At 34.5% G+C, this 25,155-nt stretch overlaps 1 protein-coding gene across 5 annotated transcripts in view; it reads left to right on the top strand.

Moving 5' to 3' along the window:
- ATF2 (activating transcription factor 2) overlaps nucleotides 1–25,155 on the top strand; it is an 81,164-nt gene that overhangs the window by 21,496 nt on the left and 34,513 nt on the right. For 4 of the 5 annotated variants that reach the window (XM_077751149.1, XM_077751147.1, XM_077751148.1 and 1 more), the window contains 7 exons: nucleotides 8,275–8,349; nucleotides 9,952–10,021; nucleotides 15,682–15,778; nucleotides 18,777–18,895; nucleotides 19,022–19,150; nucleotides 23,805–23,983; nucleotides 24,680–24,794. In XM_077751149.1, the coding sequence (XP_077607275.1) occupies nucleotides 8,318–8,349; nucleotides 9,952–10,021; nucleotides 15,682–15,778; nucleotides 18,777–18,895; nucleotides 19,022–19,150; nucleotides 23,805–23,983; nucleotides 24,680–24,794 (741 nt within the window). In that variant the 5' untranslated portion in view covers nucleotides 8,275–8,317. Of the gene's footprint in view, nucleotides 1–8,274; nucleotides 8,350–9,951; nucleotides 10,022–15,681; nucleotides 15,779–18,776; nucleotides 18,896–19,021; nucleotides 19,151–23,804; nucleotides 23,984–24,679; nucleotides 24,795–25,155 lie in introns of those variants that run through there. The other variant, XM_077751151.1, reaches the window with a different exon arrangement.

Below are 25,155 nucleotides of genomic sequence, written 5' to 3'. Positions count from 1 at the left end.
GGGTCCTGGTATCCTGTGCTGGACTCCTACCTTCTCTATTCCTTACCTCATGTGTTTGCCTCCTCAGACTTCCCTCCAGCCACCCTCCATTCTTATGGACAGCTTTCTCACTCTGCCCATGCTGTGACACTTTGCACTGGTCTGTTCCCTAATAGTCTGTCTAAGCTGCCTCTTATGAAGACACTCATATATATGTTTTTTCTGGAGGCTTGGCTTTTATATTAATTTTAGTTGTAAGAAATGTTTGGTAGTTAACTTCTCCCATATTCTTCTATTCATCGTTCCTGGAAGTGTTGTTCTACACTATTTTCTATTGGCATCTCATATGTGATTTTATTTGATAATAGGTCTGTTGACTAATTCTAGAAGTCCTAAAAAAGTCTTTCTATACAATTTTTTTAAAAGATGGTTTACATAAAATTTTTAGATGGTTAGTAGGTGTATAATAGCAAAGCATAACAGTCAGTAAACATAGTATAGCAAACCATACCAGCTGGCAGGTACAGTCTATCATTAAAAATGTCCTTGTTCCATTTTTTACCTAGAGGTAAGTCATTTCACCCTTTGGGACCTCATTTGTAGGTTAGGTAGTTAGGACTAGATCAGGAATACCGTAAGTATGTGATCAGAAATGTGTATGATAAGAAAGCTTAACCCAAAGCAATCTACATATTCAATGCAATCCCGATCAAAATAACACCAGTGTTCTTCACAGAGCTAGAACAAACACTCCTATATAGATTTGTATGGAACCAGAAAAGACCCCGAATAGCCAAAGCAATCTGGAAAAAGAAAACCAAAGCTGGAGGCATCACATTCCCGGTCTTCAAGCTATATTACAAAGCTGTAATCATCAAGACATATGGTACTGGCACAAGAACAGACACTCAGATCAATGGAACAGAATAGAGAACCCAGAAATGGACCTACAGATGTATGGCCAACTAATCTTGACAAAACAGGAAAGAATATTCGGTGGAATAAAAACATCTCTTCAGCAAGTGGTGTTGGGAAAATTGGACAGTGACATGCAGAAAAATGAACCTGTACCACTTTCTCACACCATACACAAAAATAAACTCAGAATGGATGAAACACCAGGGGCACCTGGTTGACTCAGTCAGCCAGGCATTTGACTTCAGCTCAGATCATGATCTCACAGTTCATGAGTTCGAGCCCCATGTCAGGCTCTGCTGTGACAGCTCAGAGCCTGGAGCTTGGTTCAGATTCTGTGTCTCCCTCTCTCTCTCTCACTGTCCCTCCCCTGCTCACGCTCTCTTGCTCTCTCTCAAAAATAAAACTTTTTTTAAAAAAAAAGAATGGAGGAAAAGATCTTAATGTAAGACAGTAAGCCATCAAAATCCTCCAGGAGAAAGCAGGCAAAAAACCTCTTTGACCTTTGCCATAGCAACTTCTTACTCAGCACATCTCTAGAGGCAAGAGAAAGAAAAGTAAAAATGAACTATTGGGACCTCATCAAGATAAAAAGCTTCGGTACAGCAAAGGAAACAATTATCAAAACTAAAAGGCAACTGATGGAATGGGAGAAGATATTCGCAGATGGCATATCAGATAAAGGGTTTGTATCCAACATCTGTAAAGAACTCAACGAAACTCAACACCCCAAAAACAAATAATCCAGTGAAGAAATGGGCAAAAGACATGAAGAGGCACTTCTCCAAGAAGACATCCAGATGGCCAACCAACACATGAAAAAATGCTCAACATCACTCATCATCACTGGAATATAAATCAAAACCATAATGAGATACCACCTCACACCTGTCAAAATGGCTAACATTAACAACTCAGGCAACAGCAGATGTTGACAAGGATGCGGAGAAAGAGGATCTCTTTTGCACTGCTGGTGGGAATGCAAACTGGTGCAGCCAGTCTGGAAAACAGTATGGAGGTACCTCAAAAATTAAAAATAGAACTACCCTATGACCCAGCAGTCGCACTACTAGGTATTTATCCAAGTCATACAAGTGTGCTGTTTTGAAGGGGCACATGCACCCCAGTGTTTATAGCAGCACTATCAACAATAGCAAGAGTATGGAAAGAGCCCAAATGTCCATTGATGGATGAATCGATAAAGAAGACGTGGTACATATATACAATGGAGTGTTACACAGCAATCAAAAAGAATGAAATCTTGCCATTCGCAACTATGTGGATGGAACTAGGGGGTATCATGCTGAGTGAAATTAGAGAAAGACAAATATGAATGACTTCACTCATATGAGGACTTTAAGATACAAAACAGATGAACATAAGGGAAGGGAAGCAAAAATATAAAAGCAGGGAGGGAGACAAAAACATAAGAGACTCTTAAATATGGAGAACAAACAGGATTACTGGAGGGGGTTTGTGGGAGGGGGATGGGCTAAAGGGTAAGGGCCATTAAAGAATCTACTCCTGAAATTTAAAAAAAATTTTTTTTTCAATAAAAATAGAAAGCCTATGATCTATAGTCAAGAGAATTTTGGGCTGAGATTCTGTTTTTTAAAGAATGGGCAATGGAAGCATTTCACAGAACTACAAATGATTATACATGTGAAAAGTTTAACCTGAGTGTGTCAAAATATGCAACTTTATAATTAGGGTTTTGTTCCACTAATCTGACAAAAATGTTAAAAAGTACCATTCACCTTTGGTATGAGTGTGAAGAAATGAGGTCTTTATGTATACTGCTGGTAAAGTAGAAATCAGTACTATACATTGGAGAGCAGTTAACAGTGTAAATCAAGTCTTACAAATATGCCTTCACTTGATATAGTAATTTTTTATTTTTTCTTTGTTTTTATTGTTTTTTTAATGAAGCAGAAACTTTATTTCCAAGCTCCTCAAAGATGATTACAGAGTAACCTTTTAAAAATGTCCCAGATTAAATCAAAGGCACATCATTAAAGCAAAAACACTTATGACATTAAGAATTCATTTAGGTTGTAGTATTTTCACATTATTTTAAAAAATTATTTCCAGTGTTCTGAGATCACCTTTAAACATTTTTTAAAGACATGAAATAATGTAGTATATTTTTTCAAGGACAACCACAACTATAAAGTAGAGGAATTTAAGACAAAGATCCAATCTTCTTCGTACCCAGGATAGGGCCATCTGATGCATAATACATCATGAATCTTTCCAAACAAGTTTGCTAAGAAACGGCTCCCATGTTCAGTGTTACAAAAAAAACAATCTTCTCATTTAGAAAAATCAAGACATCATTTGATTAATAAAGTCTATTCCTCCCCAGTTTTATTCTTTTCTTCATTTAGAAACTAAATTCATGAGAAAAGAACAAGTTTTGTTATGGTCTAAAAATCTCAGGAACAACAAATTTCAAGTATTCAGTTGTTTTTAAGTTTATTTATTTTGAGGGGCACTTGGGTGGCTCAGTCGATTAAGTATCCGACTTCCGCTTAGGTCATGATTTCTCGGTTCGTGGGTTTGAGTCCCGCATTGGGCTCTGAGAGAGAGAGAATAGGGGAGGAGCTGAAGGAGAGGGAGAGACAGAATCTCAAGCAGATTCTACAGTGTCAGCACAGAGCCTGACACTGGGCTTCATCCCATGAACTGTGAGATAATGACCTGAGCCAATACCAAGAGTCGGACGCTTAACCGACTGAGCCACTCAGGTGCCCCCAGTTCTTTAACAAACAAAAATGTTTTTCTTCCCCAAATTTTAAGAAACATCCAGTAAGTAAAACAAACATAATATTTCAGGCATAGCAACACTAGTAATTCACTTAGGAGAGAGAGTATTTGGTGGTAACATAATTTTTTTATGTTAAATATAAAAAGCACTTTACGAAAAGAATCAGGCCATTGTTGTTTAAAGTTTACTCCTTCACCCAGTTTCCTTATCTGAGTAGAAACTCATCAGTTTCTGAAGAATTTGGGTTATAGGACCAGGCCACAAGAAAGATCTGAAATACCTAAAAGCCATTTAGCTGAAGAAAAGTGTTTTCTTGAGAAGCCCTCATTTCATCACTTTGTACTTGAATGCATTCCTCAGCAAACTTATTCTCTACAGCCTTTAGAACAAAGCACAGGATCCGGGCTGCTGGAAGGGGTTGCTTCCCTGCTGGAACACTTCCCAGCAGGGCACCCTTGCAGGCTGCCTGCATGTGGTCCTGTGGAAGTTCCAGCATCCAGCCTGAGCTGTTCAGGGCCACCGCAGGGTATTCACAGTAGCCGAGAGAACGTGGCAGAAGTGCTGGGCTCCTTGACGTAGTGATTTCCTTTCTTTTCTAGAAATTTTTCCTGTGGAAATTATTATACATACTCCACAAAGATTTGCCGCCAAAGATATTTGTTGATGATTTTAAAAATCCACGAATAAAAAAAATATGAATTATAAATATATTTTAACCACATGGTGGAATACTATATAGCCATTAAAAATGATATCTAATATTTAAGGATATTACTATTTAATGATATAGCACGATTTAGATGATTGCTATTTAAAGAAAGTTATAACACTATTTTTACAGTTTATAAAGCCATATATCTCCATACATTGATAAGACTGGAATATGTACTCTGGAATGTTGAATAGTAGCTGTCCCTAATGGTGGTATTTTGGGTGACTTTTTTTTTTTTTTGCGCCTTTTTATTTTTATGGGAGCAAATTTAAAGTTCCTTACTATTATCTTAGTTTACTAGGTGTAATTTAGTTCATATTATCAGGAAATAACAGTGGCCTTCTTCTGAACTCTAGACTTCTGCTTTATTTAAAAAAAATTTTTTTTTGTTTTATTTATTTTTGAGACAGCACAAGTGGAGGAGGGGCAGAGAGAGGGAGACACAGAATCTGAAATAAGCTCCAAGGTCTTAGCTTTCAGCACAATGCGGAGCTCGAATCCATGAACTGTGAAATCATGACCTGAGCCAAAGTCAGACGCTTAACTGACTGAGCCATCCAGGTGCCCCCAGACTTTAAAGCAAAAGGTTTTTCAGAATTCTGTAATACTGATTATTTATGTGGGATATCTAATACTGGAAATTGCTCTGGCTATGTTGTGACAAACAAAATTCAAAGTATACTAACATTCAAAGAATACCTTGAAGGTTGAACTTCTGTGTGGTGCCTGGGTGGCTCAGTTGGTTATGCATCTGATTCTTGATTTTGGCACATGTCATGATCTCACTACTCGTAAGATCAGGCTCTGTGCTGACAACACCATGTTCTGTCTAGTCTACCCCTCTCCTGCTCACAGGTGATATGCCTCTCCCCCCTCCCCAAAGAAGTTTGAGGTTCTAAAATAAAATGCCTTATAGCAAAGAAGTAGCAAAGTATATTTTAGGGAACACATACATGTTTACGTGTGGAATTGTCTTAGAAACCTGGAAAGAATTCTAAGGTGCATGCTAGATTAGGTGATGTAAACTTCCTCACTATCCTGGAAGCTTCTTGAGGGCAAGTACCTATCTCAGTTCCCCACTACATCCCTAGCATCTAGTTGAGTGCCAAGCCAAAAGTGGATGCTCAAATATTTGTTGATTGAAAGAAAAGAGGAAACTCCAGTGGCATGAGATCTTGAGGGCAAGGAAGATTAAAGAACTATTACGATAAGAGTTGAGAGTGAGATTAGAGTAACCAAAGAACATCTTTTAAATTTTGCTTACAACCCTCTGGTGTTGTCTTCGTGACATAATTCTCCTACCAGCGTATTTGGATGTTTGCCAGAGAGCGGTGTGGTATATTAACAGTTCTCTGTAGTCAGTGAAATCCCAACAATTAAAAAAAAATTTTTTTAATGTTTTATTTATTTCTAGGAGAGAGAGAGAGACAGCGTGAGCAGGGGAGGGTCAGAGAGAGAGGGAGTCACAGACTGAAACAGGCTCCAGGCTCTGAGCTGGCAGTCAGCACAGAGCCCGACGCGGGGCTCGAACCCATGAACTGCGAGATCATGACCTAAGCGAAAGTCAGACGCTTAACCGACTAAGCCACCCAGGCGCCCCGAAATCCCAACAATTTATAGTTGAACAAAACCTCCTTTCCCTATGAGCATATTTCCAACCTTGCTGTAAAAGAGAGATAAGGCCAGATTTAAAGGCTTGAGATTCAGTGTAAGGAAGAGATAGCTTTTAAACCTCCCAGAGCAAATATCATCATATATGTCTCAGGGTGCTTCAACTGTTGTATTTACAACTACCTCAGCTGGGTTTTAGGAAATACTGGTAAGGAATGGGAATTTTTATAATTTGGTTAGGAAGTAGGCTGATATTTAGGTAAGGAACTTATTTTGTACAGGAAGGGGGCAGTTGTCCTGGTGCAGGAGTAGAAGAGATGAGAGAGAAGGGTACCACAGGCTAATTCTCTCAGAAAGCCTTTCTAGAATTGTCAGATTTGTCCTTGCAGTCCCTGTATATTCTCATAGTATTTTAACTCTTGTTCTTACCAAAGGAATTACAATTACATTTCTGTATTCCTTTTTTTTCTGCTAGACTGAAAGTTTCTAAAAACTTTTCTAAAAGCACAGGGACTGTTTTTTCATCTTTGTGTCTTGACAGGTGTTTGGTATTTAAATGTTTCTTGAACTTAACTGAATTTAAATATTGCTTTGATTTCTCATAGCAAAACTAGTTTTAGAAGAATTTTTTGAGGTAAAGTAGACAAAACGTGTTCACATCATACGGCTGTTTACTCATTCCTTAGTATTTAATGAGTAATGCTACTGTGAGATAGGCACTGTTTTAGGTAGTTAAACTGAAGATAAGTTCCTTGCCTTCATTCAGGTCACATTCTGCTGGTAATGAGAGAAGCAGAACTGTTACAGATTTCCTTTAGATTATTCTAGTGTTCTTTTCCCTCTTCTCACAGACAGCATGGTAAAGTTGGATGTGAATAGAGGAACAGAACCCTACCAGATACAAGTTTTGCCTGGAAACCAGGGAAAAAACTTTCTTCTATCTCCTACACCAGATCACCCTTGAGTCCAAGACTCAGAACTGTAGCTATTTATACATTTCCCCACAGGAATTATCCAGTTTTTCTGAGCAAGACATTCTTGATATCACATTTATAAGCCAAAATTAGGAAAAAAGTATTTCTCTGTGCATCATTGTTTTATTTGGATAAGTGTATATAGTCACTCGGCGGTGGGGCAGGGGCGGGGGCTGAGTGGTTCTGTCTGTTAAGCTTCCTACTCTTGATTTCAACTCCAGTCATGAATCTCGTTTTTGAGATTGAGGCCTGTATCAGGCTTTGTGCTGAGAGTGCAGAGCCTGCTTGAGATTCTCACTCTCCCTTTCTCTCTGCTCCTCCCCCACTCAAGTGCAAGCGCGTGCTCTTTCTCTCAAAATAAATAAATAAACTTAAAAAAGCATATATTTGTTCACCACCGGATGGGTTTCAGTGATTGTAAGATGAAGTATTAGCAGAGTTTGGGTTTTTTTTTTTAGTTTTTTTTTTTAAATGTTTATTTTTGAGAGAGTGAGCGAGCTGGGGAGAGCAGAGAGAGAGAGGGAGATGCAGAATCCAAATCAGGCTCCAGGCTCTGAGCTGTCCGCATAGAGCCCAATGTGGAATTCAAACTCATGAACCATGATATCATGACCTGAGTTGAAGTCTGACGCTTAACCAGCTGACCCACCCAGGCTCCCCTCTCTATCTTTTTAAGTAATCTCCGCACCCAGCATGGGACTCAATTTTATAACTACAATTCAAGAGTCCCATGCTCTCTTGACTGAGCCCATCAGGCGCCCCTAACAGAGGTTTTAAAATGGGCCATTGACCTGGATAGTTCCAACATGTTGTACTTGTTCTCAAACTAATATCAATTAAATAAGTTATAAAGTTGTGAAAGAGATGCTTATATAAATCAACGATATTATGGGACAAATAGATTGGATCAATTGAGCTGAAAACTTAATCACTTCTGACTATATTTTAACAACAATTCCAAATAGATATTCTGAAATCCTAGATCTCCTCTTTCTCATCAGACTCCCCAAAGTAGGATTTTTACTTTTTTAATAGCTGCCTTTCAACTATAGCCCTAAGGGCTGAATTAAATGTTTTTTCTCCTTTTATCCTCTATGGTGGAGTTGGATATATAAATCCTGTGTTTAAGGCATTTATATAGGTGTTCATAGGGTAGGAGCACTACTCTTACCTACTATAAAGATTCTTAATAGTGACAAGCTTTGGGGGTTAGAGTATTACAAAGAGTGTAATTATTCAGGTCTTTATTTTCTACCATATTTCGAGCAGTGTTTCAAAACTATTTTTAACAGTGTGAAACCTATTTTGTTTTTCAGTATCTTTGCCATGAAAAAGAGGACGTGATAAGTTGTTCAACTTATGAAATTCAAGTTACATGTGAATTCTGCCAGGTATGTATGCAGTATTTAGTGTTTTTAGCCATTTTCATATTATAGGTTAAAAATTTTTCATAGTTATTTCTAAATAAGTATTTCAGGTTTTTTTCTTTTAAAAGAAAACACTTATCCAGTATATTAGTTTAGCTGATACTCCGATTTTTAAAGTATCAAATAGAGCGTTAAGTACACATAATTATGACAAATATAAACGTATTTTAGGATTCTGTTTCTACAGTGTCAGATAATACTAGTTCTATGAGATGTTCTATGAAAAAGCATTTCAAATAGCAAATGGATGTGGCAAAATGCCGTATTCTAGGTGCTCCTCTAGTCATTTCACTTGAACATATTAAAGGCTTTGAAAAGTCCTAAAAAAAATCCTCCAGCATTTCACAGATTTGTTTGATTACATACCATTTTCTACAGTAGCTATTGTCATCCCTGTTGAAAATGCTTTGGGAAACATTGCTCTGAAGGGTTAACAAGCTAATGTTGAGGAAGGAACAATGTTACTAGATTTTTAGTTGAGTCAAATACAGTTATATGTAATTTTTAGAAAGAAAGCCAAAACAAAATCAAAACTCACAAGTTAATAGAAGGAATGATTGAAAACTTTAAGTCTAAATCAAAAATAGGAAAATAATCATGACTCAAAAAATTTTTATAGTTACTTTGTTCAAATTAGGATCCAGAAGAGGATTTAGTTAGTATGTTTAATCTCCTTTAATTTATACCAGTTCCTGCCTACCTCCTCTCTTCTTTTGTACTCGTTGATACTTATTTGTTTGAGTGACTAGGGCTTTGTCCTGTCAAATTTGGCTGACTGCTTCTAGATTGTTTTGATAGGTTTTTCTACCTCCTAAATTTCCTGTAGCTGGATCTAGAGATGTTCGATTAGGTTCAGGTTTGACACCCACACTGTCCCCCAACACACACATCCTGCCACCCTGTAATACATCTTGTGCATAATGTCTAATTGTCCCACTCTTGGTGATATTAATTTAAGATTGACCTGTTTCCTGTCACCTTTTTCCCTAATGGTTTTATCAGACATTGCTGATCTGGTTTAGATTCATTATTTCATTGGGGATTAAAGTGGTGATTTTCTAATTGTTTCATTCATTCTTCACCTAAACTGTTGAACAGGAAAAATTTAGCCTGACAGACCCAGGTTCCTCACTTTTTCCATTTGTAATGTAAAATCTGCATGCTACTTGTATTTGTTTACTCATTATAAGAAAATGGAAGGGAGGCACCTGGGTGGCTCAATCAGTTAAGTGTTCCCAACTCTTGATTTCTGATTTCGGCTCAGGTCGTGATCTCACCAAGGCGAGCTCTGTGCTGACAGACCTGACTACTTGGGATTCTCTTTCTCCCTCTCTGCAGCTCCCCTGCTGCTCTTTCTCTGTCTCTCAAAAATAAATAAACTTTAACAAAAAATTAAAGAAGATGAAAGGGAAATAGGGCTAAAATATCAGTAAAAGTGTTTATATTCATATTGAAATAGAAAAGGTAATAAGTTTAGTGAAAATCATGATATTAAATTTTAGATTATTCTTTGTTTAAAAATCTGTACTGTAAAATGTTAAGTCCTTTCTTAATGTTTTATTATAGGCAATACAAGGACCTGTGGAATATGAGTGATGACAAACCCTTTCTATGCACTGCCCCTGGATGTGGCCAGGTAATATATAAATTACTTTAAATCATTTTGTATATTCACATTTATTAAAACACTGATGACAGTTTCTGTTGTCGTGAAGAGGATTCTCCTACAATTTTTTGTAAAATTTTGGAGTTAGAATGAAAATAAACTAGAAAAATTTTGGGAAGAAATTCTTCAATAGCATATTTGAATTTTAAAATACACAATCTAATATGGGGGGGAAAATGTTAAAAGTCCTATAATGAAAAGGTAGATACCTAGATAAAATTCAGGGTTTAAAAGTATTTTCATTTGACCATTATAGGTTGAAAATCATTGTAAATTGCTTAATTGGAAATCAAATATACATTATCTTGCTTGAAAATTATTTTACCTGCTGAACTCATAAAACTAATATTTACCTCTGACAGTATCACTAATGCATTAATGTTCTTAATGTACTTAAGTCTAACATTTTCACTACAGAGCATGTATGAGAGCGTTTTCAGAAAAATCTTTCAGTATTGTATCAAAAAATAATATTTCAGTGTTTTTAACAGGCTATTACATTATTAATTTATTGCTGTTATAATAATTCTAACTTTAAGTAACTATAGACACCAGTAAAAGGATAACTTTAATGTGTAGTCAAATTACCTAGTATTTAACTATACAAACTATAAATCATAAATAAGCATTTTTGCTTCATTGGTTATTACTTGTTTTCATTAGTTGATATTTTAAATTGAGGCATAATTGACATAAAATAAACTGCACATATAATGTACAATTTTATGTTTTAACCTGTATATGCTCATAAAACCATCACCATAATTAAGATAGTGAACATACTCATCACACCAAAAGTTTCTTTGTGCCCATTTGTGATCCCTCCATTTGTTATCCCTCCTACCGTTGTAAACCACTATTCTGTCTTATGTCCCTATAGATTAGGTTGCATTTTCTAGAATTTTATATAGAGTTAATACAGTATGTACTTTTGTATGGCTTCTTTTGTTCCACATAATTAACTTGTGATTTCCCATGTTATGTCATCAGTAGTTAATTACTTTTCATTGATGAATAATATTTCATTATTGTAAAATTGTGGACATTGGTTTATTTCCAGATTTTACTTATTACAAATAAAGCTGGTGTAAATGTTTGTGTACAAGTCTTTTTATATGGACGTATGCTTTCTTTTCTCTTGGGTAAATGCATAGGAATATAGTGGTGAGATCATATAATAGATAATATATTTACTTTTTTAAGAAATTGCCAAACTGTTTTCCAAAATGAATGCACCACTTTACATTCTTGCCAAGAGTGTATAAGAGGTCTGGTTGTGCCATATCTTTGCCAACATTTGGTGTTCTGTCAGTCTTGTAATTTTAGCCATTTTCATTTCTTTGTCATGTAGTTTTAGTTTGCATTTCTTTGATGAAAAGATGAGCAGTTATTCATGTGTTTATTGTCCACTTGCATTATTTCTTTTGACCTCTCTTTTCAAATCTTTAGCTGTCTGGTTGTCTTTCTTTTGATTTGTAGGAGTCCTTTACATATCCTAAATTCCAGTCCATTGTCAAATAGTTTCTCTACTAAGTCTGTGGTTTGCATCTTAATTTTCATGATAAAAGCTTTTGAACAAGCTTTTCTAATTTTAATGACATCTAATGTGTTAACTTTTTCTCTTCTATGGATATTGCTTTTTCTCTTCTATGGATATTGCTTTCCGTAAGAAATCTTGTCTAAGAAATCTTTGCCTAACTTTAAGTCACAAGGGTATTCTTTATTTTTTCTGAAAGCTTGTTTTTTCATATAGGTTCATTCATCTTGAATTAGTTTTTGTATTTGTATATACTGGTGTGAGGTAGGAATTAAAGCTCACTTTTTTTCTATGTGATTTTTCAGCATCATTGTTGACAAGGTTTTCCTTTCTCTATTAATTTGCTTCAGCTCCTTGGTTGAAAATCAAATTACTGTGTAAGTGTAGGTCTATTTCTGAGCAGTCTACTCTGTTCCTTTCATCAGTTTATCAACTTTTATGCTAGTACCACAGTCTGGATTACTGTAGCTTTATAGTAAGGCTTCCAGTTAGGTAAGGGAAGTTCACCAGTTTAGTTCTCCTTTTCAAGATTGTTTTGGATAGTCTTTTAAGTTTAGTCACTCTGAAGAGGGTGTAATGGCATCTCATTATGATCTTAATTTACCTGATATCTGATGATGTTGAACTGGAAAAAATAAGAGTTACCAGGGTTGGTGCTATTTAGATAGGTTGTCAGGGAATCTCTGATAAGGTGACATTGGAATTAAACCGTGAAATTGAGAGCAGACCCTAGAGGAGGAGTTTTAAGCTGAAGGAACAGCAAATATAAAGGTTCTAAAGAGGGAATGGGTTTGGGTATGTTTAAACCAGAAAGATGACTATTGGGGCTGGAGCATATACTGACCAACGGGGATAAGGGTAAAAGAAGTAGAGAAAAAGTAGAAAAAAGGTAGAAGAGTCCTACCCTATAGGGCTTTGTAGACTGTGATAAGATTATTTGGGCTTTATTCACAGAGCAATGAAAAGCCATTACTGAGCTAAGAGTGGAAATGGGGAGTAGACTGACAGCTGTCAGGTGAGAGATAATGGTAGCTTTGTCTAGGTGCTAATAGTGGACAATATAGAGAAATAGACTGATTGGGTGTATATTTTGGAGATATATTTGATACTCATTTTTCTATAAATTCAAGAAAGGTAAAAAAAAAAACGCTTCCTAGAATTTTTTGTGAATCGTATTTCCTAGGAAATCAAAAATAAGAATTGATTTTAGAAGCACCAGTTTGGTGGTGGTACTGTAGTGTAAGTTATTTTTTGTCGTTAAGTATTGGTATTATTCCAAATTGGAAGTTTAGCTTTAATGCACTTAGTTAAATTTAAATTTTCAAATAGATTTTAAATTTCTTAAAACATATTTTGTTGATATTGTTATTTTGGAGAGAGACCAGTAGGAATCAGGGCAGAGAATACTGTTGACTTTTGCTGTTAAAAATGTTTTTATATGCCACTATTATGTATTTCACAGAAAGAGTTCTGTTTATTGTATTTGTTTTAAAGTGATGTTCCATTGAATTTGGTGAGACCAAGTAAGATAGATAATTTAGTGAAAGATTCATTTAAAATGGATAATTATTGGTAATGGCTTTGCTTTTGGTGATGCTTTCATTGGAAATTATTTCTTTGGTAGAACATTTATACGTTATAAGGTGTTTTGCAAAGAAGATAAAGCTTGATTTTATTCAGTCTAAAGTTTCAGTGGAGGTGTCTCCGTGTGAGTATGTGCATATAACTTTCTGGTGTTGAGTAGATTTCTTCAACTAGTAAAAGAAGTGGTGAAATGAGCTAGTGTTCTGATGGTTTTGTAATTTAGTTGTACCTATTTAATTAGTTAAATAATAATCTGTATCATGGATGTGAATTAAATGCAGAATGACTGACTTCCGAGGAAGTTAATTCTGGTAAGTGTTCAAGCCTTAGAAACACAGATTTCACAGGTATCAGAGTTTAAATTCATTATAAAAGTAACTGGCTTATCTCCCTTCCATCTGTCTGGTTACCCTTCCTTTCAGCTTTTTAAGAGAGATGGTTATCTTATCCTTTCTTGACTGCCTTTCCCATTGTTTATTCAGCTTTATGCTCACTGTCTTGTTTAACAAAATACTGTGTACATGCATGACAGTTTGCATTGGAGTTGTACTCTAAATTGCCTGGGAGAAAGAAATTAAGAATTATGTTGTTGCTAGATAATTTTTCTACAAAACTTACTTTCAAAATAAACTTTTTTATTTGGTTCAGAAAACAATTCAAATAGATTCTGCAAAAATTTTGTCTTAGCATGTAGTTATTTTATAAGCATTTGTTGAAAAAATAATTTATTTTATTCATATATATGGATATACATCTGTCTTTCTGTAGCCACATCTGTCTTTTCCTGGTAACTGCCTTTTGACAAGATGGCCTTTGACGTTCCTTTTTTATGTTTCTAGTTAAAGAGAAATAAATTATCTCAGGTGATAGCTAAGGTTCAACTCACCTATATCAGATACTGGTTTCAATGTATTTTATCCATGTACATCAAGAATATCATCTGACCAAAAATCTCTTAATAAATAGCATTTTGGTAAATTTGATTTGTAGATCATATATGAAACTTTGTAAATTCATATTTCTTTTACTGCTCTTTTAATATTCCGTGGTCCTAAATGTTTTTAGGGTTCTTTTAACTGTTCCTTTCCACTTAGGATTAAACTTGGTGCCATTTTTGACGTTTTGTACAATTTGTGCAATTCTATATGTAGTTGCTCTTTGATTTGGATATTTGTGCTCAAACCAATACAAACAGGGGATACTGGTAGAGTAAGTTCCTAGGAGATAACTTATATTCCATGTTCTTATCTGTTGATTATGACCTCTACCAAAAAGAATTTATTCACAAATGTTTAATTATTGCCTTCATGGGAGAAACTACATTGTTAATTCTTTGGACATAAAGTGAATCTTGCTTTAAGGTACTTTTAGTGTGGAATGTAATACATATACATTTAAAACTCTAATGTAAAGTAATTAAATAATGCCAGTAAATTCTACACATGTTCATTTTCTAAGAGGGATTATTCAACAGTCTGTCAAAAGATGACTATTTCCTTCAAATTTGGGAGGAATTCTTATAATGGTAAAGCAATAGTAAGATAGCACTTGAGTGGCAAAGAGCTGGATTATAAAATGAACTGCTTTGTTATGATATTTATTGCTATTTCTTTGCTGAATTACAGGAAGCATTTTTTTTTTAATATGGTAACATAAAGAACTGATTTACTTCTTAATTTGTTCAGGAGTAATATTTATTTCTACAAGAGGAAGAATCCATTTTGAATGTTTAGGGGAACTAAGTTCAAATATATATAATTTTAACATCCTTGTTTATAAGGATGTAGATCAGAGAGTTTATATCTCTTAATGTGGCATTTTATAATTATTACTCTGAAATAACAAAATATAAGTGCTCCCTATTTTCAGTTATAATTGTTGCTTGATAAGGAGCATCTTCATAAAGGTTGATGTCCAGTCATAATTTTATTTTAATCAGCTTAACGATAACCTACAACCCTCAGAACAACTTACAATTTTATTTGAAAATGAACTAGCTTATTATATTGGTTGCTGTTTCTTTGTTGGATTGTAGCAAAAGCATTCTTTTTTAATGTGGTAACATGAAGAACTCGATTTACTTCTTAATTTGTCCAGGAATAATATTTTTATAAGAGAATTTTCATTTTAAAGGTGGTAAGTAACCTGAAGTCTGTGTCAGTACAGTACTTTCTTCAGAAGTCATTGTACCATGGAATGTATATTTCTACTGTGATATAGCAAAAAAAAATCAATAGTGATCTATTTTTAGTATCCAAATGAAATTTATATGAAGTTTCTTTGCCTCAGGTTTTAGGAGTTTGCCTCATATGAGTTTTGTGACTTAGTAATACATCAGTATTGCTTATGAAGTCTTCTGTGTTTATACTAACAATAGATTCTTTTATAGTTAACAAACGATTTCATTGTTAATGGTGGTTTTACATGTTGTGGAAATGAATTTCCTTATCATTTTACTTATTTGATCAAATTGAAAATCTTAACTATATTTTAAAACTTTTTGCCACAGCGTTTTACCAACGAGGATCATTTGGCTGTCCATAAACATAAACATGAGATGACACTGAAATTTGGTCCAGCACGTAATGACAGTGTCATTGTGGCTGGTTAGTATATGCTTTTATTAATAGCTTATATACATATTTCACCTGGAATGTGCACAATTTTTGTGTATTCTCTGTAAATAATGTAGTCTGGTGATATTCCAATGACTTCATTTACAGTAAATGTTGGCAACATGTATTTTACCCATTACATTTCCATGTTTCCTTCTGACCATTCATGTCACTTTTTTTGTGTGGTTTTCAAATGCAGATTTCAATGTCAGTTTTGTGGAAGTTAATTAGAACCCCAGGAGCATTTTTATGCATCTCCAAAGTTTACGTTTAATTGATAATTGAACTAAGGTGATATTTAGTCCATGTTTCTTTTAGCTTTTTACACCTGGTTTACAATGCTGTGGGAAGATAGGAAATGATCAAGCTCCTCCTCTTGGAGCAAGATCAATTAGCTGACTTTCTCACTAGAATTTGTTTATATTTCTTTTGGGACTAAAACATCTGTGTTACTAAAACACTCTCAATAAAGGGGCCTACATTCAGTATTTGCTTTTCTTGTGTTTTGAGCCTATGAACTGAACATACAGTATTATATAAGCAGAGAAATATCTTTTCAAAATATGTGAAGAGAAAATTCATGCATTGTTTTATGTCCTTTCATGCAGTATTAGCTGCCCCTTTTTTAGTATTGAAATATATACACACACACATCTATGTATATGGACACACACATAATATACATAGTTTTACTGCATTTTCCATATTTTATAAGTATCATGATAAGAAAACAAAGTTTCATATAAACCTTAATATGTTTATATAAATTCAGACCCTTTTGTGTCATAACCACAAAGTTGTAAGTATTCAAAATCACCCCTAACTTATTCTTTTCTAAAGTTTGGGTTATACTGCTTGTAAGTCTGGAATTAACCCTGAAATCTCAATATTACTAATACTTTGAAATTAATACCCAGCATAGACATTGTCATATGCAGTGCTCTGGAGAGATGAGGCAGATGATTATTCCTGTACTTTCAGTATCATAATTTTCATACTGAAAACATTTGAGGTTACAAAAAATAATTTGTCAAAAACTAGGAAAAATGAAAGAGAATATTCGGCGTTCTTTAATTCCATAAAAGGAGGAGGCAGAGAAGGGTAAGGTATACATTTCTTTAAAATGGTATACATCAGATCTAAAGAGCTAGAACAAAACAAAGCAGTCAAAGAAACAACAACCTGGACAGTTCACTCTCCTAGGCATGAAGGTCTTTGCTTGTCTGAAACTTACTGTCCCAGAGCAGTGTCTGTAACTTTTCAACTTAAAAATGTTTTGAGATTGGTTTTTAGAAATTTCCTATTGCTTTACCTTTATTACAGTAGAAAAATAGAACACATTCAAACATATCACTTGACCATTTTTTTACTAACATGTTGAAGTAAATAGCTTAGCATAACTATATAATGCATGATGTGTGTGGTATATATTTGATGGTTAGTAGCCATAAGCCATGCATGTTTAAACAGTTTTGCCTGTATTATTGTTTCTTTTCTCGGGCTTCATCATTCCAGTAATCACTAACAACACATATGCATAAAACATGGTTATTTTTAAGCCTTTTCTCTCCCTTTAACACAAATTAGGAGCCTTCTGTTGAGCTGAGATAGACAAACCTTTTGGATGTGAATAGAAGAGTCAAATTTATATTCAGTTTACTAATTCAGCTATAATGGACTTAAGCTGATATAAGTACTCTGAGCCCTTAACTGTAATACAATTATAGAAGTCTTTTGAGGGTTAGTGGGTATGTATGTTGTAGACTAATAGGTAAAATGATGACAAAAGAGAGTCCCTTCAGTAATTTAGGTAATACTAGTAGCATTTAGATAGGCTTACATTATATCTAATATGTGTGACATGTAGTTCTTTTTAACGTTGAGTATATTTGTATGTAGTAAGCATATTAGTACTCTAGATATATGTGCGGCAAAGATGAAACAGTAAGTAATGCCCATTCTGGGGACACAGTATTTAACAAATACATGAATTTTAATTTTACAAAATATTAAACCAGGAGTCATCCTTATATGTTTATTTAATTTAGGCTAGATTCCTGATACAACCTGTAAATTAAAATGTGTAGAATGTGAATATAATGTCAGTGTGCCACCGACTCTGGTCAGTATGAATAAATAACCTGGAAAATAATGAGACCAAATAGGCAGAGTCCATAAAAAGTACTATTTTTTATTCAATATGGACCTTAACTGGCATTTATTCTATAACCAGTACATGTGTTAATGTACATAGCGTTAAGTACATACTCAAGGATAGTTAAAATATTCCATGTTATGAGAAAATAGAGTTGACTACTCTGCTGCCTAGAATTAAGTAGAACATTATTTAAATAGGTAACTCTTAAATAGCCTCTTGTTCCAAACTTGAAAAATACATTAAAATAGAAAATTGGCTTTAGTAGATAGTAATGAGGGTTGTGTTCTTTGTTTGGTTTGGTTTGGTTTCAAGGCTCTTGTTTTAACCTTTTTTTTCTTCCTTGTAGTATTTTTATCTACCTCCTAAAAATTCTGGTTTATTTAAGCTTGCTTTCATAATAGATTATGAACACTAGTAGAAGAGCCAAGCTAGAGTGAATATACATGCTCTTGTCCTAGTTTTCCCCAAACTGCATGTATTTTAAACAGTCATAATTTTTTAAATAATGTAAAATTTTTAAAATTCTGCCTTAAATAATGATAATAGTTGATCTCTGAGTAGAAGATGCTTGTCACTTTACTCAGAGAGAAGGTCTGGTCTAAGGAAGAAGGACTTTTTTCATACTTTTATGGTTTATGAAGTTGAAGGAAATACCTTGAACTGCAACAAAAACTTAACCAAATTTTATTTGCTTTAAAGGAAGAGGTCTTTCCAAAGAGAGAATTAACAGCTGACTGAACCAGTCCTGCTAATTTGTTAATTTACTAGCTATATTTTAAGGTCCTGCATGATATTTAAATCTATGTGATTGCTTCTTGACATTTATTTCAGATCAGACCCCAACACCAACAAGATTCTTGAAAAACTGTGAAGAAGTGGGTTTGTTTAATGAGTTGGCAAGTCCATTTGAGAATGAATTCAAGAAAGCCTCAGAAGACGACATTAAAAAAGTATGTTGTTAAACATCAAATTAAAAAAGAGTACTTCTAACAGAACAGTAATCATAGCTTACACTTCCTACTTTATTATTTGGCATTTTTGAATTTCTAACATTGTCTTTCACGTTTACATTTTAGATGCCTCTAGATTTATCCCCTCTTGCAACACCCATTATAAGAAGCAAAATTGAGGAGCCGTCTGTTGTAGAAACAACTCACCAAGATAGTCCCTTACCTCACCCAGAATCTACTACCAGTGATGAAAAGGTTAGAAATTTGCATTTTTGGTAAAAATAGAAACGTAGTGTAAAAAAATAGCACCCCAAGTAAAGTTTAATATTGGATTTACATAAAATGTTAATGTAATAATTTGTACATAATTGAGTGTCAGGTTGTAATAGTCTTATATGTGAAAGCTGTGAATACTCAGAAATTTCAGGGAAAGACGACATCACCTTTCTAGATAATTGGCTTTTTATTACACAAAAATTATAGGGGAGAATAGTCACTGTAGATAAAACTTATGTTTCAAAGGCTACATAAATTTATAAAAACTTAATTTTTCTGGGTTTTGCTATTTTATTCTTTGCTACTTTTTAAAATTTTATTTACCTTCTTAAATTTTTAATGTTTTAACTTATTTTTTTGAGAGAGAGATAGAGACAGCAAGAGCAGGGGAGGGTCAGAGAGAGAGGAAGACACAGAATCTGAAGCAGGCTCCAGGCTCTGAGCTAGCTGTCAGCACAGAGCCCAGTGCAGGGTCCAAACCCACGAACTGTGAGATCATGTTCTGAGCCGAAGTCAGATGCCCAACTGACTGAGCCACCCAGGCGCCCCATCTTTGCTACTTTTTTTTTTTTAATTTTATTTTGAGAGAGAGAGACAGAGTACTAGTGGGGGAGGAACAGAGAGAGACAGAGTCTGAAGCAGACTCCAGGCTCTGAGAGCCCGACTCGGGGCTCGAACTGTCCACCTGTGAAATCATGAACTGAGCTGAAGTCGGACGCTTAACCGACTGAGCCACCCAGGTGCCCCTGTTCTTTACTACTCATATATAGTGACAGCTTTATCTTTACAACTAAAAATTGCTTGATCCAAGGCTTTTTAAGGGCTAAAGGAATACTCATTCTCAGCACTGGGTCTTCGGTACTGCCAACTAAGATGATGATGATGATACTGTCTTAGTACAGGCCTTGTGTAGACAATTTAGGGCCTTATTCCTGGATCTTGAATACTTTGGTAATTTGAGACCCTCTGGGCTATAGTATGTGTTGAATAACCATTATTGTGGGTATTTGATTGCTTTTTTTCATAAGTACATATAATGAACACATGGGTGCTATATGTGGCACAATGAAGAAGCAATGACAATGTTTCTGCATAGATTATTTTATTCTAAAACCACAGATGAATTAATAGACTTCTGTCTTGGCGGAAGATGACATGGCTTTGGCCCTTAGATGTTTTGTGGGGGGTTTTCCTCATTTCCTAATTATAAAAGTGAGTCTCCTTATAAAAACTTTAAGAATACAGAAAAATGAGGAAAAAAACCAAAATTGCCCGTTAGCCCATAATTGATAAAAATTACCAATATTCTGAAACATTTTTCCTAGATATATGCATGCATTTATACAAATACACTGCATAAGTGAATAGCTCATTAGAAGGATAGATGGATACAAAGAAAAATTTGAAGAAAGATCCTAGTTGAGTTTTTAATTTAAAAAAAAAATTTTTTTTTTAAGTAAACTGCCCACCTGTCTTGGGGCTTGAACTCACAACCCAAGATTGAGAGTAGCATACTCCACCAACTGAGGCAACCAGGCACCCCGATCCTAGTTTACTTTTATATCGTGCATTCGACATTCAACATTAATGAACATTTTCCCGTATCAGTAGAATATTTCCAAAATCATAATTTTTTTTTTTCACTTAAAAAAAAATTTTAAATCAGGGGCAGCTGGGTAGCTTAGTTGGTTAAGCGTCCAACTTCAGCTCAGGTCATGATCTTGCAGTTCATGGGTTCAAGCCCCGCTTTGGCTTCTATGCTGACAGCTCAGAACGTGGAGCCCGCTTCAGATTCCGGTCTCCCTCTCTGCCCCTCTCCTACTTGTGCTCTGTCTTTCTCTCAAAAATAAACACTAAAAATATATTTTTTTAATTTTTTAAATTAAGTCCTAGTTAAATCCTATTAAATGTAGTGTAATAATGGTTTCAAGAGTAGAATCTTACTGATTCATCACTTACATATAACATGCAGTGCTCATCCCAACAGGTGCCCTCCTTTCTTGCGTATTACCCATTTAGTCCATCCCTTTCAGCAACCCTGAGTTTTCTCTGTATTTAAAAGTCTTTTTATGTTTTTCTCCATCTCTGTTTTTATCTTATATTTGCTTCCCTTCCCCTGTATTCATCTGTTTTGTTTCTTAAATCCCACATATGAGTGAAATCATGATATTTATCTTTCTCTGACTAATATTGCTTAGCATAATATATTATGGTTCCATCCACACTGTTGCAAATGGCAAGATTTCATTCTTTTTGATTGCTGAGTTAAATTTTATTTTATAGATATACCACATCTTGTTTATCTGTTCGTCAGTGAGTGGGCATTTGGACTCTTTCCATAATTTGGCTATTGGTGATAGTGCTGCTATAAACGTTGGGGGGCATATGCCCCTTCAATCAGTATTTTTGTATCCTTGGGATAAATACCTAGTAGTACAATTGCTGGGTCATAGAGTAGCTCAATTTTTAATTTTTTGAGGAGCCTCCATACTGTTTTCCAGAGTGGCTATACCAGTTTGCATTCCTACAAAATCATAATTTTTAATGGTTGCATTTTATCATTATCTTAATGTATTTAATTATCTTGTTCTTTTTTGGACATAAAGATTTTCACATTATAACAGTTACAGGAAATACAGTTAACTCTTTGATATAAATACCTTTTTTACTAAAGATCATGCCAGTCCCTTCACACTCAACAGTTTTTCCTTGTTCTTTGCTACTTCAGCCTCTTTCAGGGGTAACCCTTCTTCCTACATTCCTGCCTCAGTCATTAGTCTCCTCCTGGGCAGGGCATAATCCTGCCACGTTGTTAAAGTCCATTTTGGGCCTTCTTCACTTTTCTTCCTAAGTGATTTCATCTTGACCCATAACTTTAAAAACCGTCTACATGCTGATGACTCTCAAACTTGTATCAACCAAGATATCTCCTGGATTTCCATATTCATCTCTAACTCCTGTCTTGACATTTCCTCTTCTATGTCTGATAGACATCTTTCTATGTCTATTTAGATGTATCAAAACTTAATAAATCAGAGCTCTTGATTTTTTTCCAGTTCTCCCTATCTCAGTAAATTTTCTCTTCATCCCATCAAGTTGCTGATGTCAGGAATCCTTAATTTCTTCTTTTGTTTCATACCAAAACCAATAGCAAATCTTACCAGACATACCTTCTGAAATATTCTTAATTTATCCTCTTCGATGACACTGACGTGTCATCACGTTAGTCCCAAGCCATCGTCATCTTTTACTTGGATTATTAATAATTATTTTCTAACTGGACTTTCTACTTGATCTCCCATATTCTATAGATGGCTTTTTTTAAAAAAAATATATAATCACTTTCCTGTTTAAAATCCTTCAGTGGTTACTCATTGCATTTAAGATAACTAGTACTCCTTTCATAGGCCCCATTGAGCTGAGCTAGTCTACCCATTCAACCCTCACCTCATGCCAATTTGGTGTGTTAACCTGATATTCTGAGTTTTTTCCTACCTTAAAGACATTACTTTTGGTATTGCTTCCCTCTCTCTAAGTAGAATTTTCCCCTTATTATCCTTTCAGTATCTGTTCATCCAGCACCAGTTTGGCAGAGAAGTTCACTTTACCTATCACTATGCTATCTAAGGTAGCCAACTCCAGCCTTCCCTGAGTTAATCTTTCATGATTTATTAATGTTGTACTATTATTCTCTAACATACTACTATCTGAAATTTTCTTGTTCTGCTTGTTTATTGTTTGTTTCTTCCCACTAGGTCTTGAGGGCATGCTATGAATTTTCAAACTTATTGAATAAATGAAGTTCCAGTAGTACTAGTTGATCTTTTCTTTCTATGTAGCTTAATAGGATTTTGATCATAAGAGGCAGCATAAAGACCAATTCAAAGAACACAGTAGACCCAATTTTTACCCAAACTAGTTAAGGAGTTCTAGGTAAAGCTCTTAATCTCTTCCTAATCTGTAAAACTGGGAAAAAGACCGTCTTTAAGGCACTGGTTAACTTATAAATTCTGTGTTTTCCTTTAACCTGCAAAGATTTCACTCCAGTAATTGTTTATTTTACATTCAGGATATCAATATTACTTGACCTTTTGACATTGAGAAATTATTGGTAGTAACTACCTAAGAATAGCAAACATTTGTATTAAAATTTTTTAACCATTTCTATTACTAAATTATATCACCCATTACTAATTTGTATCAGTTTCTCTTGATCTGTTTCCCCATTTTACAGTATAATGTTAGAGTACAGGACTAAGCAGTCTCTCCTGGATTTTCAGAAATTTTCATGGAATCATAGTCAAGTTACCTAGCCTATTTCTAGACTGATAAGAAAACAAGTAGTATGGAAAAAAACACCAATCTGATGTTTTTATTTTTATTATTTTTTTTTTGTGTTTCTAAATCCTAAATTCAGTGTTTCTAAATACGAACATTACATTTGAAACTTTTTAGCTACTTCTAAAATTTTCTTTTTAATAACTTTAGCTCCTTGTAAAATTTTAAATAACTTCGGACGTTACTTTGGGGGAGGGTATTATTTTATGGATGTGTTATAGTCTATTCATTCTTAAGGTTCATGAATTGACTTACATTTTTAAATCCCACCCTTTTTTATTTCATCATTAAATAGGAGGTACCTTTGGCACAAACTGCACAGCCCACATCAGCTATCGTTCGTCCAGCATCATTACAGGTTCCCAATGTGCTGCTTACAAGTTCTGACTCCAGTGTAATTATTCAGCAAGCAGTACCTTCACCAACCTCAAGTACCGTAATCACGCAGGCACCATCCTCCAACAGGCCAATTGTGTAAGTGATAATTTGGGCCAGTCATTAAACTGTTTATGAATTAAATTTTTCTTGGCACAATTTTTCCTAAGACATGTAATTCTAATTGTGGCCTTAGGTTTGTGTTGTGTGTGTTAATCATATTCTGCATGCTTTGATTTTTGGAAAAAGTACTAGGGCTATCTTTTTTTTCTATTGTTATCTAATAGATTGGGTATCTAAAACTTAATTTTAAAAACAAATCAACATTGAATGTGAATTTAAGGTGGTCTCTAATTTTCATGCTATTTCACACAATATATAAAATTACTCCAGTAGATGACATTTCTTTCAGTTCTTAAACATATCTCAAGAGCTTTTTTTTCCCCTCAAAGATTGTAAATAATCTCTATACTCAACATGGGGCTCAGCTTACAGCCCCATTATCAAAAGTTAAATGTTCTACAAACTGAGCCAGCCAGGTGCCCCTCAAGATCTTCTGATAAGAATTTTTCTCATTCAGTATATTGGAGATTGTCTCCTATTCCCTGTTGTTTTTCCACACTGCTATATACATTATGTATGTAGAATGCAGTTAAAAATAAAATTTTGTAATCTGCTTTGCAGTAGAAAATTTATTTTTAAATGATATGATAATAGGATTAAAAATAATGCTTATATTGTTAGAAGTGGCCAGTAAGGATTTATCTTTAATTTTTCTTCTTTTGTTTTTCTTAGTCCTGTGCCTGGCCCATTTCCTCTTCTGTTGCATCTTCCTAATGGACAGACCATGCCTGTTGCTATTCCTGCATCAATTACAAGTTCTAATGTGCATGTTCCAGCTGCAGTCCCAGTAAGTTTGAGATTTAGACTCTTTAAACTGATCTTTCTTAGGAAACTGATCTTTATAATCAGAAAATACACTTAGGGCTACTTGATTCGCTTATGAAACTGAATCCAACAAAATACTAGTGGATGATAATAGTAGTTCCTCGTTGATATTTATGACAATATATACCATTCAAGACAAACAATTAATTGGTTGGAAAATGTTTTTCCATCCTCCAAAAATTTTCTTTTCCTTGTATTTTTAATATTAAGAAATTTGTTATTCCTTCGTTATTTCAGTTTGACTAGACTTGTAGAATTCAATTATTAACACGGATTTCTGTTCCTTAGGAATATATGTATACTAGAACACATGTCCAGTAACT

This window comes from Crocuta crocuta, unplaced genomic scaffold (genome assembly GCF_008692635.1).
Source record: "Crocuta crocuta isolate KB4526 unplaced genomic scaffold, BGI_CrCroc_1.0 scaffold219, whole genome shotgun sequence".
NCBI classification, from domain to species: Eukaryota; Metazoa; Chordata; class Mammalia; order Carnivora; family Hyaenidae; genus Crocuta; species Crocuta crocuta.
This window is presented reverse-complemented; position numbering and strand designations above follow the sequence as displayed.